General features: G+C 33.8%; 2 protein-coding genes across 4 annotated transcripts; one reads left to right on the top strand and one right to left on the bottom strand.

Annotated features, from left to right (window-relative positions):
- Positions 1 to 62: 62 nt before the first annotated feature.
- Positions 63 to 7721, bottom strand: LOC149732707 (molybdenum cofactor sulfurase-like). 3 transcript variants are annotated; one of them, XM_089882597.1, is made up of 16 exons: positions 7462 to 7718; positions 7008 to 7153; positions 6364 to 6481; positions 6203 to 6305; positions 5777 to 5863; positions 4641 to 4744; positions 4455 to 4589; positions 4000 to 4132; positions 3456 to 3578; positions 3245 to 3379; positions 2855 to 2990; positions 2325 to 2462; positions 2064 to 2195; positions 1542 to 1696; positions 1261 to 1362; positions 63 to 966 (listed from the first exon to the last, which is right to left on the bottom strand). In XM_089882597.1, the coding sequence occupies exons 1-16, from the start codon at positions 7541 to 7543 to the stop codon at positions 369 to 371; spliced, it is 2427 nt and encodes an 808-aa protein (XP_089738723.1). In that variant the 5' UTR covers positions 7544 to 7718; the 3' UTR covers positions 63 to 368. The 3 variants fall into 3 exon arrangements, 2 of the variants coding, with proteins under 2 accessions (XP_089738723.1, XP_089738722.1); XM_089882596.1 differs by having other exon boundaries at positions 6203 to 6308; positions 7462 to 7717; XR_016385517.1 differs by lacking the exon at positions 1542 to 1696 and having other exon boundaries at positions 951 to 966; positions 6203 to 6308; positions 7462 to 7721.
- A 428-nt stretch (positions 7722 to 8149) lies between these two features.
- On the top strand, positions 8150 to 12472 carry LOC149732708 (protein SLC31A2-like). Its single transcript, XM_089882636.1, has 5 exons — positions 8150 to 8501; positions 8666 to 8772; positions 9583 to 9702; positions 10011 to 10187; positions 10543 to 12472. Exons 1-5 carry the CDS (start codon positions 8249 to 8251, stop codon positions 10645 to 10647), a joined length of 762 nt encoding a protein of 253 aa, XP_089738762.1. The 5' UTR covers positions 8150 to 8248; the 3' UTR covers positions 10648 to 12472.
- Positions 12473 to 12556: the final 84 nt, after the last annotated feature.

The following is a 12556-nucleotide window of genomic DNA, read 5'->3' on the forward strand; positions in this document are numbered from 1 at the left end:
TTTAATGTTGCTATTAGACCACTACAGCAGAAAATTTAAACTACTAAAAGACAATTGTTAAATTGAAGATGCCGAATTAGGTTTTATTTAAATTAATCTATATAAAATATGAAGAATCTCAAAAACAAGCATAAATTGTAAACAGTTTAATATAACAATGTTATTCTTAGGTAAAATTAAAAGAGTCAACAAGCATTGCTAATGTGGAGATAATTCTAGGAGAAAGCAGTTAAACAAAATGTTGAAACTCTGTGGAAACACTTGAAGCATACTTGCATAATTAATAAATAATGTAAGATTCAGAGTAAAATGATTTGAAGAAAGGAATTAAAATCAAAATGAGCATGAGAATTAAAATTAAAGAGGCATTAGTTATACAAAAACATCTTATCACCAACAGCAATTGCACTTTCTGTACACTCACAGTACAGATATATACCAAAATGATTTCTGCGTTTTTGTTGCTTGTTGGCATAGTGAGGAGGAGGTAGTGTACCTAAAGTTCGCAATGGCTCCAAACCCTTTTCTCCAGTTTTGTGGTCAACACACACCATACTACACCTGCTGCTTAAGCCACAAAACTTAAAGTTGACCATTTCTAGCTTGTTCTTGAGCACTAAACCTGACCAGGACTCTTCCTCAAAAGGCTTGCAACCTGCCACAAGTAAATTGCATCTAAAACGACTAACAATTTCATCAAATGCAAGTAAATCGCTGTTGAATTGCTCTTGTGATTTCTTCATTTGCCTTTGAAGATGTTCAACGGATTCTCTTGTCAGCAGTAAATATTGTGCTTCATTTGTAAGTGTAATACTTTGCAAATTAGAGAAGCCATTTTCATCATGTATTGCTTTGTTAACTTTAGAAAACCGAGGATCATTGTTCTTTTTTATCAAATGGGATTTGTAACCCAAGAAATCAGTGAGCCAGGTCATTACTTTTTGGCCACAGTCATTACCTAATACCCTGCAAAAACACTATTGTTTGACATACATAAAGCATAGTTACAATGATATCTCCGACTTGGTGAGACAACAATAAATTAACTAGAATTTAATGAGCATTAATTGATTTTAAAATAGAAGTTTTTGTTTTTCACACTGTACATGTAAAATACTGCATTGTATCTTTAACAGTCGGATAAATTAAAACTGACAAAGAAAAAAGATAACTATTGAGGTAATAAATAAGGTAATTTGATAGAGGATCTATTACAGACACCATGTAATAAATAGTTTAATCCAACCAATCATTGCTTACCTATCTCCGCAAACTTTACTTTGACAAGCATTCACCTTTAACATATTTTGCTCACTGTCCATGAAATTCAATGGTACAGTTACCGAGCCATGACCATCAGCTCTAACAAATAACAATAAATAACATTAAAATTTGGGTTTTAGCCATATTTATTGAAATTAGGGGTATATATATACCGCCCAGTTTGAATCACTAATCTTTATGCATGGAAATGACAGCCGTTATAATACAGTAACTTTTCAACAGTTGCAGACTTGAAGCTCATTTAACATTAAACTTACTCTAAAGTCAAAGTTTGGGCCTTTAAATCTAACGTAGGTTGAATAAGTGCAAGCATGTTCTCCCGCTTTAAAGTCAAACAAACTCCAAAATTATTTACAATCATCCACATTCTATCATACATAAGGCCAGTGCTGCAAAGTTCCCATTGTTTTACCTGTAATAACATTTAAATTTGTATAAAATAAATGAAAATATTTTTTCTTTTTAATGTATGGCTGACAATTGAGACAACCCGTTAGTGACCACTCGGTTGAAGCAACTGGCGTTAAGGGTCTTGTTTAAGAACACATACGTGGACAATGGCGGCAGCATTAGGACTTAAACTTACAACCTCTCAAAAAAGGCAGGGCACTGGACTGGATAGGTATAATCATTGTACAAACACTGTTACGCAAATTTTATCTTATTTGCATTGTTTACTGATTAACTTAGTGCGGAAGCTCCTGGTTTAACCTCTACCTGCATGACACAAAACTAGCAAAATAAAAACTTTAAAACAATATTTGCATTTCATGACGTACCTCAATTGCTCGGCAAGATTTAATCGGATATACAAATATCTTCTCTAAGCTTAGTGAACGTTGGCTTGCTTTTATGGTAGAGGATGCATCATAAAATATGTCACCATTGGAAATTGCAGAGGTAATAGTTTCCTAGGAAAATATTGAAAACTTTAAAAACATTTATTTGTGAGTCTAAAACATTATAGGTGTGTACTATTACACTAAACAATAAAAAATCCGATATACATTATAAAAAATGTGTAGTTACACGAGTAATACCTGAACAAAAGATTCTTTAATGAATTGCAGAAGTGAATTGATATCTGCCATTGTTGACATGTAACCTACAGAAGCACGTATTGCACCAATTGGTTGGTTATCAATAATATCAATGTGGTCTCCACATGTTCGGCCACCCTGAAAAACATACAGATGTACAGTTTTAAAAAAATAACAGTAAACATATCTATGTGAATGTGTTTTTTACATAGACAGTACTATATATTATACTATTATATGGCCGAGTTTCCACTCTTTAAAGCTGAAAAATACTTTAAATAAAAATATCGAAGTGAGTGGTTTATAGCTAAGGGTTAGAGACCACATGGGTTAGAGGAAAGGTGTCTGGATTTTTAATTGAGATTGGACCAGCAAGGAATGGAAAACAGTAAAAAGTTCAGTAAAAAAAGTTCAAATTTGACAATGTTTTATGAAAATGGGAAGACTTTAAATAAATGTTTGACTACTAACCAAGATATCTGTATGATAAGCAATACGCTGTGTAATTAAATCCTTTTTTGTAAATTTACCTCAAAAATATGTTTCACATTTTCAGGCTCAAGATTCAATAACCTGACACACGCTCCTGTGTTACAAAAACAACCAGATCTTAAGTGGATATTTCGTGAAGCAGCTAGTTGAAGCACGTGATTAAAACCAACGAAACTGTAAAATAAACAAAGGTGGCCACTTTAAACTGTGATGTTCGGTGCTTGAAAAATATGGGCCAGCAATAGTTAGTTAGAATATTCTGTGAAAGTTTGCCTACCCACACTGTAGAAATTTTGGGCAAAACTTATTTAACATTGTCTTATATTATTTAATCATTCATATCAGTGATTTAACTCTTATCCAGTTTGTGTTAAAACTGTATATGTGTACACTGGAAAACATTAACTTGTTTATCGTAAAACACTTGCCTTCCATCTGCCCTTTGAATGTTAAAAGTCAAAATTCCACCCTGGAGGTTGCTTTCACTGTAGTCTGTATGGCTGTATACTTTAACAACTGGAGCGTCATTTGAATGCTGCAGAGCAATCAATTCATTGTATAACCTGGATTTAATATGTTTGAATATAACTTCATAATGTTTGGTCAATGGTTCATAAAAGCAGTTGCGATTTTACTAACCTATTTATGAGGGAAAATGTATGTGATTGTATAACTTTCATTGAATGGTCAATTTTATTTAAAATGTTGAATCCGTGTTGCAATGCCAATATCTCCAGAAAAGGAATGCTACCGTCTTCTAATCTAAAAATTTACAATGTAATCTAAAAATTTAAAAAAAATTTACCCATCAGACATCAGCACTAAGTGATAAATGAATAAAAGACACTTATTGGCCTTTATGTGCTTAGACTTTGGCAATTATAACACTATAATTATATGTTTGAATTATCAAATATGCAGTTTTATATACTGAAAACCTAAACAGTCAAACAGTAACCACAGAATTAAATGACTTTTAAACCACCTACCAAACAACAAACACATAGATTGCAAACCGGTAGTTACATTTATATTTGAACCTGGCATCTTTTAGTTAGAAAGAGGGCATTCTGACCACGGTGCCACCAAATACACAAAATGACTTTAAAAAAAGAATGGATACAGAGCTAATGTAATACACTACAACATTTATTGCATTTTTAAATAAAATGAGATATTTTACCTTTGGTGTAAATTTACACGGGGTTTGAAATAGTCTGAAGTTGCAAGGTAACCAGCAGCAGTTCCTCCACCAAAGTAACCTTTCTTTAAAAGCATATCTTCAGTTGTTTTTCGAACTAATAGGCAACCGAGACCTTTTTGATTAAAAATTGAGTTTTAAATTCAAGCATTCTAGAATTTGTAACAATCTTTATGATGATTAAATTTTTAGGAACAATGTTTCTAATAAAATTTTACTTGATTTGTTGCGTGAAAGGTGGTTGAAAGTTATAGTTTTGCAGTAATATGTTAATAACCAGAAACAAAAATATAGCATTCAGCCATTCACATAGCTTTATATGCATCATGTGAGATACCCAACTTACTGAGTGAATTGCAATCTAACTTTTGTAAAACACACCTTTTTTCCATTAAAAACAAAATAGTATAAATAGTGTTTGGTAAAACAGCCCTCACCTGTAGGAAATCCAAACATTTTATAAAATGAAAGACAAACAAAATCTGCCAGGTTTTCTTTTAAATCTAGTTTTGAGCATGGTACAAACGCTGCAGCATCAAGTAACACATACCAGTTTTCGTTGGCATGACTGTCTAAAAAAATATTATTTAAATTTGATACAGTGGGGAAAATAATTTCCATACTTATATGATCAAGACCATGATTTTTCACATCATGAATCCATGAAAGAGGATATTTGCATCCAGAAAAATTGCTTTGTGCAGGATATGCAAATAAGTTTCCAGTTCTGTAGCAATGAAATTGTGTTTAAAACATTAAAGGGGCATACCAATGAAAACATTAAAACAAGTTTTTTAAAACGTTAAAGGGGCATACCACTTTAGGTTACATACCTTTAGGTTACATTTGAGCATATCTATCCATATACAAATTTTCATTTTTCGTTGGTATGCCCCTTTAAGGTTGCTTATTTAATATTTTCTCATGTGGCTCAAAAACATGAGTTATAACAGGGGTATCCCTAATCCATAAACTTCTACCCACAAATTTATAACTGGTGGCATTTTTGCCTAACCTTTTACTTATAAAGGTACTACATGTAAGGCTCAAAGTTTATGAAATAGTAGAAATACACCAGCGGTGTAACTCATGCAGTTAAGCCACTGTGGGCGTCAAGTGATAAGACGTTAGCCCACAGTCCGACTCCATAACATGTCCAGGTTCAAAACTCAGTTTATTCAACAAAACAGTTCGGGTTACAACGACAAAACAACAACGACGTCACGATACTCTCCGGCCTCCAACTGGCTGGTCCAGGCTCACACTGCCTGGCTGTACAGTACAGGGCAGGGCTTATAAAGGAGATAACTCAAAGGCGAGAACTCCCAAGGCGAGAAGAAGCGTTATACACGAGAAAACATTATACACATTATACAGCAAGGCAAAGTCTCTCAGTATTGTTACAGGGCAAAGTCTCTTAGCATTGTATATAAAGAAGCATTGTTATACATGGGTTACAGGAAACAATCTAGGCACATTATACAGCAAGGCAAAGTCTCTCAGTATTGTTACAGGGCAAAGTCTCTTAGCATTGTATATAAAGAAGCATTGTTATACATGGGTTACAGGAAACAATCTAGGCGCATACACATTATGCCAGCTGGCCAGCTGTTAAAGTTACACAACGCAAAATTCAATCTTTATGCATTAAGTTAAATTTAGATAATTATATATATTAAATATTTGTGCTCGGAGCACCCTCAACCGCTACACCACCATATCAGAATAAAACAGAGACATTTATAAAAATGCGCATTACCTATCTGATCCATTAGAATCGCCAAGTTGTGACATACTCTTCACTTTGACTGGCGCATAGTTTTTCAAATCGAATGCAGATTTTCCACTTTAAACAATTAACAGCAAATAAAACATAGGAAAATTCTTTCAGAAAAAAAATAAACCAGGAAAATAATATAAACCAATATGTATTGCTAAAATATGTGTTTCACTATATTTATTTATTAAAAATAGCTTAATTTGTTCCTGTGCAGCACTAGGAAGGTGACATACAGGAAGTATGACAAGAGTGTTTACAGTTGAGATTATATTTTTGTTTACAGTTGTGATTTTGTTACAATAATGAAAATGTCAGATAGAATGAAATGAACAAAAGTAGTTGATTTCAAACCAAATTACTCTGTTTATAATAATAATAAAATTGGCAATTAGCCAATTACCTTACCTGTTTAAAGACATACAGATTGCCTCACAGTTATTTTGAGCCACAATCTCCCTAACTCCTACCACAGATGTGTGGTTGTCTTCCAAATAAACAAATTTTGATGCTTCTAAATAAACTCAGGTTAAAAAAAAGTTTAATTTTTCACTAAATTGAGTAAGCACCTGAAGTCCATTTAAAATTTTCAGCGAGGATTTTGACAGCCCCTGTTGCTCCATGTGTAAATACAATATCATATTCTTCACAGGAAACATTGAAGTGTGCAAGGACTGTGTTTCGGACCTAGCATGCCATAAATAAAAAAAACACAATTATGAAAAGAAAGCACAAAAAATCAACAAATAAATTTTAATACAATATCATATTCTTCACAGGAAACATTGAAGTGTGCAAGAACTGTGTTTCGGACCTAGCATGCCATATAAAAAAACACAATTAATACAACCATGTATCCCATATATGAAACATATGCAGCCATATATGAAAAAGAAGCACAAAAAACCCACAGATGAAATTTAATACATTTATTAAAGAGTAAATACTTATAATGGTTGTAATCTGTTCATCCTTAAATGGTGAATTGTATAATAAAGATGGCAGTTGCTTTTACCTATAAAGTTACCTATAATGCATTATGTAAAGAGCATTAATTGCCATTTGGTAAGTTTTCATAATAATTAAATTTCTGTGCAATGTTTTTTTATTCTTGAGTGGCTACAATAGTAGCACCGATAAGCCTTGAACCCATAACCTCTAGGTTAGAGACAGGCGCACAAACCACTGTGCCCTAACTGCTAATATTATTTACCTGGTGTACAGTGTCCAGCATCAGCTCACTACTTGGATTACCACTGTGAGGATTTCCATATACATTACTTTGCAGGTCATGGTTATATGCTTCAATCTGGCATTTTGCATACAATGTTGCACCAGTATGGTCCAAGTATGTCAAACCTAAAAACAGAACCACTATAACACAAATGTTGATATGAATTTTTAGGTTGGCTAGAAAAAAACTGTTAATTGTTTGAAGTGTTGCTAATATCCTTGTACATTAGTGTGAACTATCTAATTGGGTATGCAGTAAAATATATAATATGAATAATAAATGCAGTAAAACAACCAGAGTAAACTGATTCGTTTTTAGGTGCAGTTTGCCATACTCTAAAATAAATAAAATTATATAAAAGATTACAGCCTTACTTTACTAATGGGAAATTTGTACACGATCTAACAATAATTATATTTGAATTTTATTTTACCTTGCAAACGTGAAAATTCTTTCTCAATAATTCCCTCTAAGTTATCAGGGTATTGAAGTTCTTTACAGCTGGTGGACGACATTACATCACTATTGGTAATATGTGTATAAGTTATGGCAAAGAAACATTAACATTATCAACTTAAAGCTCTTGTACATTTACGTTTTAGTTTGCATCTTTGGAAAAGCAACCTACGAAATCGTAATACAACAATACGTTCTTTAAAGAGGGACTACCCCGGCAGAAAAAGTAAAACAGATTTTCAGAGAGTTTGCCAGGGTATTCAGTAATATTTAATAAAGGGACTTTATTTGCAGACATTCGAAATGAATGTTATTCGTCAACAAATAACATCTATGTTGGTTATTCGACTATGTGGAAATAAGCCTATACCATGTATGGTTTAACTTTGCAGTGCTATTAATCTGTAACCTATTAATGTTTGCACAATAAGTCCGTTATACTTGTGTTTCACTTTTCTTTGTCAAAGTAACACAAAGTAAAGTCGTGCCTGCTTTGTCATTTCGTTGTAAAGCGAAGTCAATGTTGGCCAAACCAACCACATTGGGTTTAAGGTTAGTTACGTACTGCTGTGGAGGATATATAAGAGCAAAGATTAAATGAAGCAAGCTGTGCACGTCGGATGGAATATAATGCGATTAGATTAAGTTCAAATTTTACTTTAAAAGTTTTTTTATTAAAAGACGGCTTATTTTTAGGTTCTTTATTTGTAATAAATCTGGTCACAATTTAGCAAATTTTACGTGCCTATTAAAGCTAGTTAATCATGGCTACAATGGCACCTAATATGAAGATGGGGGGAATGACAGATATGAATATGGGGGGAATGACAGGAATGGATATGGGTGGAATGACAGGGATGGACATGGGGGGAATGACAGACATGGACATGGGCGGGGGAGGAATGGACATGGGTGGGGGAGGAATGGACATGGGGGGCATGTCTATGACTATGTTCTTCAATTTCAACCTACCAGTCACAGTGTTGTTTTTCGAGTGGGAAATTAAAGACCAAGGCGGTAAAAGTCGTTTGCAATGTTTTTGATTGTGGATTATGTCATTTTTTTGATTGCAGATATTGTCACTTATTTTTTGCAATTTTTTTCTTTATTCTTCCTGGTCAACAGTCGTTTAAAATTTCATTCACTCCACTTATCGAACAATAAGCTTGGTTTCTTTGCAGCATTGATTGGCTCGTGTTTCGGAATAGCCGTACTCGGGATTCTGTACGAAATAATGAAATTTTTGAGGCAGTTGTGGGCAAACAAGATGCGTGAAGCCAATGAACCGGCAAGTTGTTAAGCATTAACATTTAGTGCACCCACATGCTTATATAATTATTGCATGTGTTGCTGATTATAGCAGTTTGCATCCCGCACCAAACGTTGCAATCATTAATTTTAATCCATTTATATACAGTAGGGTGGGGGAAGATGGGACACCTTTAGCACATAATATCTAAATACCCTGATCATAATATCTAAATAATATCTAAATACCCGTGTTTTAAACAATTACTAACGGTCAATAGGAGTAGTGGGCATATAGTTTTATAATTTCTTGAATGTTCTTTGTTTACTACTAAACGGGGCGAGAAAATAGAGGTAAAAGGTGTCCCGTCTTCCCCCACCCTACTTATATGCCAATGATGGCCGGGCGTGTCAATAATGGGCCTTAGATTTAGGCCAAAATTGACGAATTACCCTAATCCCGATTCAATACTTTGTAGCCCTTTTTTATCTAGGCTGTTATTCTGTTGACACAGAAACACTGAAACTTTTATAGGTTAATTTGTTACATAAATCTTCGCAAACATTGCACCATAAAGTCAACAAAGTGTCTGAAACCGCAACGCTGTATTTGCCCAATCGCTCACGTACTTGGTTCTGTCAACAATAAATTAACTTGCACCACGTACCTATATAATGTGCCATAATAAGCCAGTCTGAATTCAATTCATTTCTCCTTGAGCGTGAAGCACGTGATCGTTTACTAACTTAACAACAGAAAGGCAACAACTACGAATACATCAGCGAAAAATACAGTTGTGTAAAGTATATAATAAATTAATTTCTACGATTCCTTTATTTATTTTTTTAGTTTGTACTTTCCGCCAGTGATTGCTGCGACGACGATGGCATCGAAAGTTATTCGATTTCTCACAAGTCTTCGAAGTTCTGGATATTTCATATAGTCCAAAGTATTTTACATATGGTGCAGGTAAAAATTTGATTAAAAAAAATTGTTAACATTAGTTTTTACAACATTTTTTTTTTACAAAATATTTACGAAAAATTTCTATTTATAACCTTAATAAATTATGTGTAAAGTAGGCCGGGTAATGAAACGGTGCATGTTTTTATTTTCTTTTATAAGAATTCAGTGTTAAAATTCTTTGAATGTTCCTGGTTTGCTATACCAAATGGGACGAGAAAATAAAGTAAAAGGTGTCCCATCTTCCCCCATCCTATTGTATATGCGATTTTACCACATAGGGCATTTTACGTAACAACCATATTATTTTTTAGGTTTTCATTGCTTACGTGCTGATGTTAATTGTTATGACTTACAATGTTTGGCTCGTTATATCCTTGGTTGCCGGTGCCGGTGCGGGATATTTGATTTCAGGAATTCTTCAGGTTACTATGTGCGCACCAAAACGCAGACCGATGTCTTCAAGCCCACCAAAATATAACGGATCAATGGTACGTATTATTAGTCATGTTTAGTAACGTTGTAACGCTTTAGCACAGTGCTACCAGATTATTAACCTGTCAACCGAACAAAAAAAAATCGTATATAAAACACATAAACTTTGTTAGTAATTCGTATATAAAATTACATAAGTTAGTAATTCGTATATAAAACACATAAACCATGTTAGTAATTCGTATATAAAATACATAAACTTTGTTAGTAATTCGTATATAAGCTGACATGATATAAATTAGGGCTGTGGAAGTATGGTGTCTAATATACGATGTAAAAGCATAGTCAAACCTATTATTTTGCTATTTCGAATTTTATAGATTGCTACAAATATTAAATAACATTTTCCAGCGTAACGCTAATGGGAACGGTGGATACAATCCTTATGCTAACGGAGAGACGTCGAATGGAAAACACAACGGTTCTTACCCCAACGCAGTATTTTCATCAGATTGATTAATAAGCATCAATTTATAAAACTTTTTAATTATTATGCTTCAAAAAATGTATCTTTTATTCAAATATATTCATTATATTAAAACTAATAATTTAAATCATATAGCCACATTCTTACGGAAAATACTTTTTGTCTTTGTTTATACAGTCGGTTAGGTTGGTGGAAGATGGGAAACCTTTTCATTCTATTTTCTCGTCCCATTTGGGAGTAAACAAAGAACATTCATGGAATTGTAAAGCCATTTTCTCACGATTCTCATAGACCGTTGTTAATTGTTTAAAACACGGTTAGGATATTTGGATATCATGTGTTAAATATATCCCGTCTTCCCCCACCCTAATATACGAATTATCCAGCAATATGCTATATTTTTGTTATGTATACAATGATTTTAGATGTTTACAAATATGCTATATATACGTATTTTGTATCATGTTTTATATATTGTTTATCGCACACCACAGCCATTATCAAGTATAATTATAATACAAATGAAACTGCTTTCCTTGTCAGCCTGTGTTATTTCATTAAAGATTAAACAATATTATGTGCTTTGTGCTCATTGTAGTTACGAACGTTTGAAATATTTGATCAAAATGGGGATAAACGTAACTGCACATTTTACCCAAATATGTAATGAACCGCCTGTACTTTACATCACACATTATTGCGTAATGTCTCGTGTTTTAGAAGCGAAACTCGAGTTTCTACAAAATGAAAAATTCCCCTACGAAGCAACGGGAACCAATCATAGGTTTTCGTCGAGGAAGACGTTGGTTTATGTGAATTGCGAGTTGGTGCGCCTGGTCTTAGCATTGTAGTTTTGAAAAACACAAAAGGCGATACAATTACAGTTCTCTACACAAACATTGCGACCATCACACACGCTGATGAGCAATAGAAAAAAGAGTAATCAGGGGATATATAAGGATGTATACCTGATGCAATACAAGTTTGATTTTCCAATTCACCTGGGGACAAAAAAGGTCAATAGCAAAGAATGACAGATCTTTCAAAAAGAAATTATCGTTCAAAAAAGTGTGGAAGTTGCGGACTGTGTGGGAATTCTTCTCAGTGTGGAAATTCGTCTCAGTGTGGAAATTCGTCTCAGTGTGGTAACATGGTAGATTGCAGGACATCCACTTGTGCGCTTCTTGATTGCAACAACTACGGGATATACCTTGCTAAATGTTTATACCCAAAGTGCGGCGAAAAGTACGTTGGGAAGACGGGAAATTCGTTTCGTGAAAGATGGGCTAAGCATCGTTCTGATTGGTATGCGGCCATGAAGGGAGGCGATACTCAAGCTATGTACTCGCACTATTCTAAGCACGTTCGGAGCGGTATGAGTGTTCCTGATATATGGAAATGCTATAAAGTTGCTTTCATCATGCAGCCAACGAAGACAAATCTTGATCAGTGTGAACGAGGATGCATCGAAAAGTTGGGTGCTACAATCAACATTCTGTTAGTTTGAACCGGTTTAATGAGAGTATATTTTAGTATGGATCGCTGTAGCATAGTAGCTCGTATAAAATATATATTACTGTGGGGTAAGTTGGGAAACCGTTAGCACATAATTTCCATTTTTACTGATCGTGTTTTAAACAATTAGAAACGTAACTTTAGAGTCGCGCGGCTACCGTCATATAGTTGTATAAATATGAGCATGTCTCATCTTACCCCATACTACCATACCATAGATTAGGGTCATACAATTTATTGACCAAACATTTAACCAAACACTTATATTCTGTATCTTGAATATTAAAAAATAGTTGAACGTCGTGCTAAAAATGTGAATAAATAAACGTGTTCATCGTACCTTGTGTTTACTTTAAAAGTGTCTGAATTTTAGGATCAAGATTTATTAATAAAAGAAAAAGCAAGATACTTGGAAACCCTGGA

The sequence above is a fragment of the Ciona robusta genome, chromosome 8 (assembly GCF_009617815.1).
Source record: "Ciona robusta chromosome 8, ASM961781v2".
Taxonomy (NCBI): Eukaryota; Metazoa; Chordata; class Ascidiacea; order Phlebobranchia; family Cionidae; genus Ciona; species Ciona robusta.

Bases quoted from the DNA above. Each gene is read 5' to 3' on its own strand.
- LOC149732708 (XM_089882636.1), top strand. From the start codon at position 8,249: ATGGCTACAATGGCACCTAATATGAAGATGGGGGGAATGACAGATATG. The intron at 9,703-10,010 runs GTAAAAATTTGA...ATTATTTTTTAG, and splicing joins GTATTTTACATATGGTGCAG to GTTTTCATTGCTTACGTGCT. The intron at 10,188-10,542 runs GTACGTATTATT...AACATTTTCCAG, and splicing joins CAAAATATAACGGATCAATG to CGTAACGCTAATGGGAACGG.
- LOC149732707 (XM_089882596.1), bottom strand. From the start codon at position 7,543: ATGTCGTCCACCAGCTGTAAAGAACTTCAATACCCTGATAACTTAGAG. The intron at 4,745-5,776 runs GTAATGCGCATT...TCATTGCTACAG, and splicing joins GATTCTAATGGATCAGATAG to AACTGGAAACTTATTTGCAT. The intron at 1,363-1,541 runs GTAAGTTTAATG...GTTATTTGTTAG, and splicing joins GCCCAAACTTTGACTTTAGA to AGCTGATGGTCATGGCTCGG.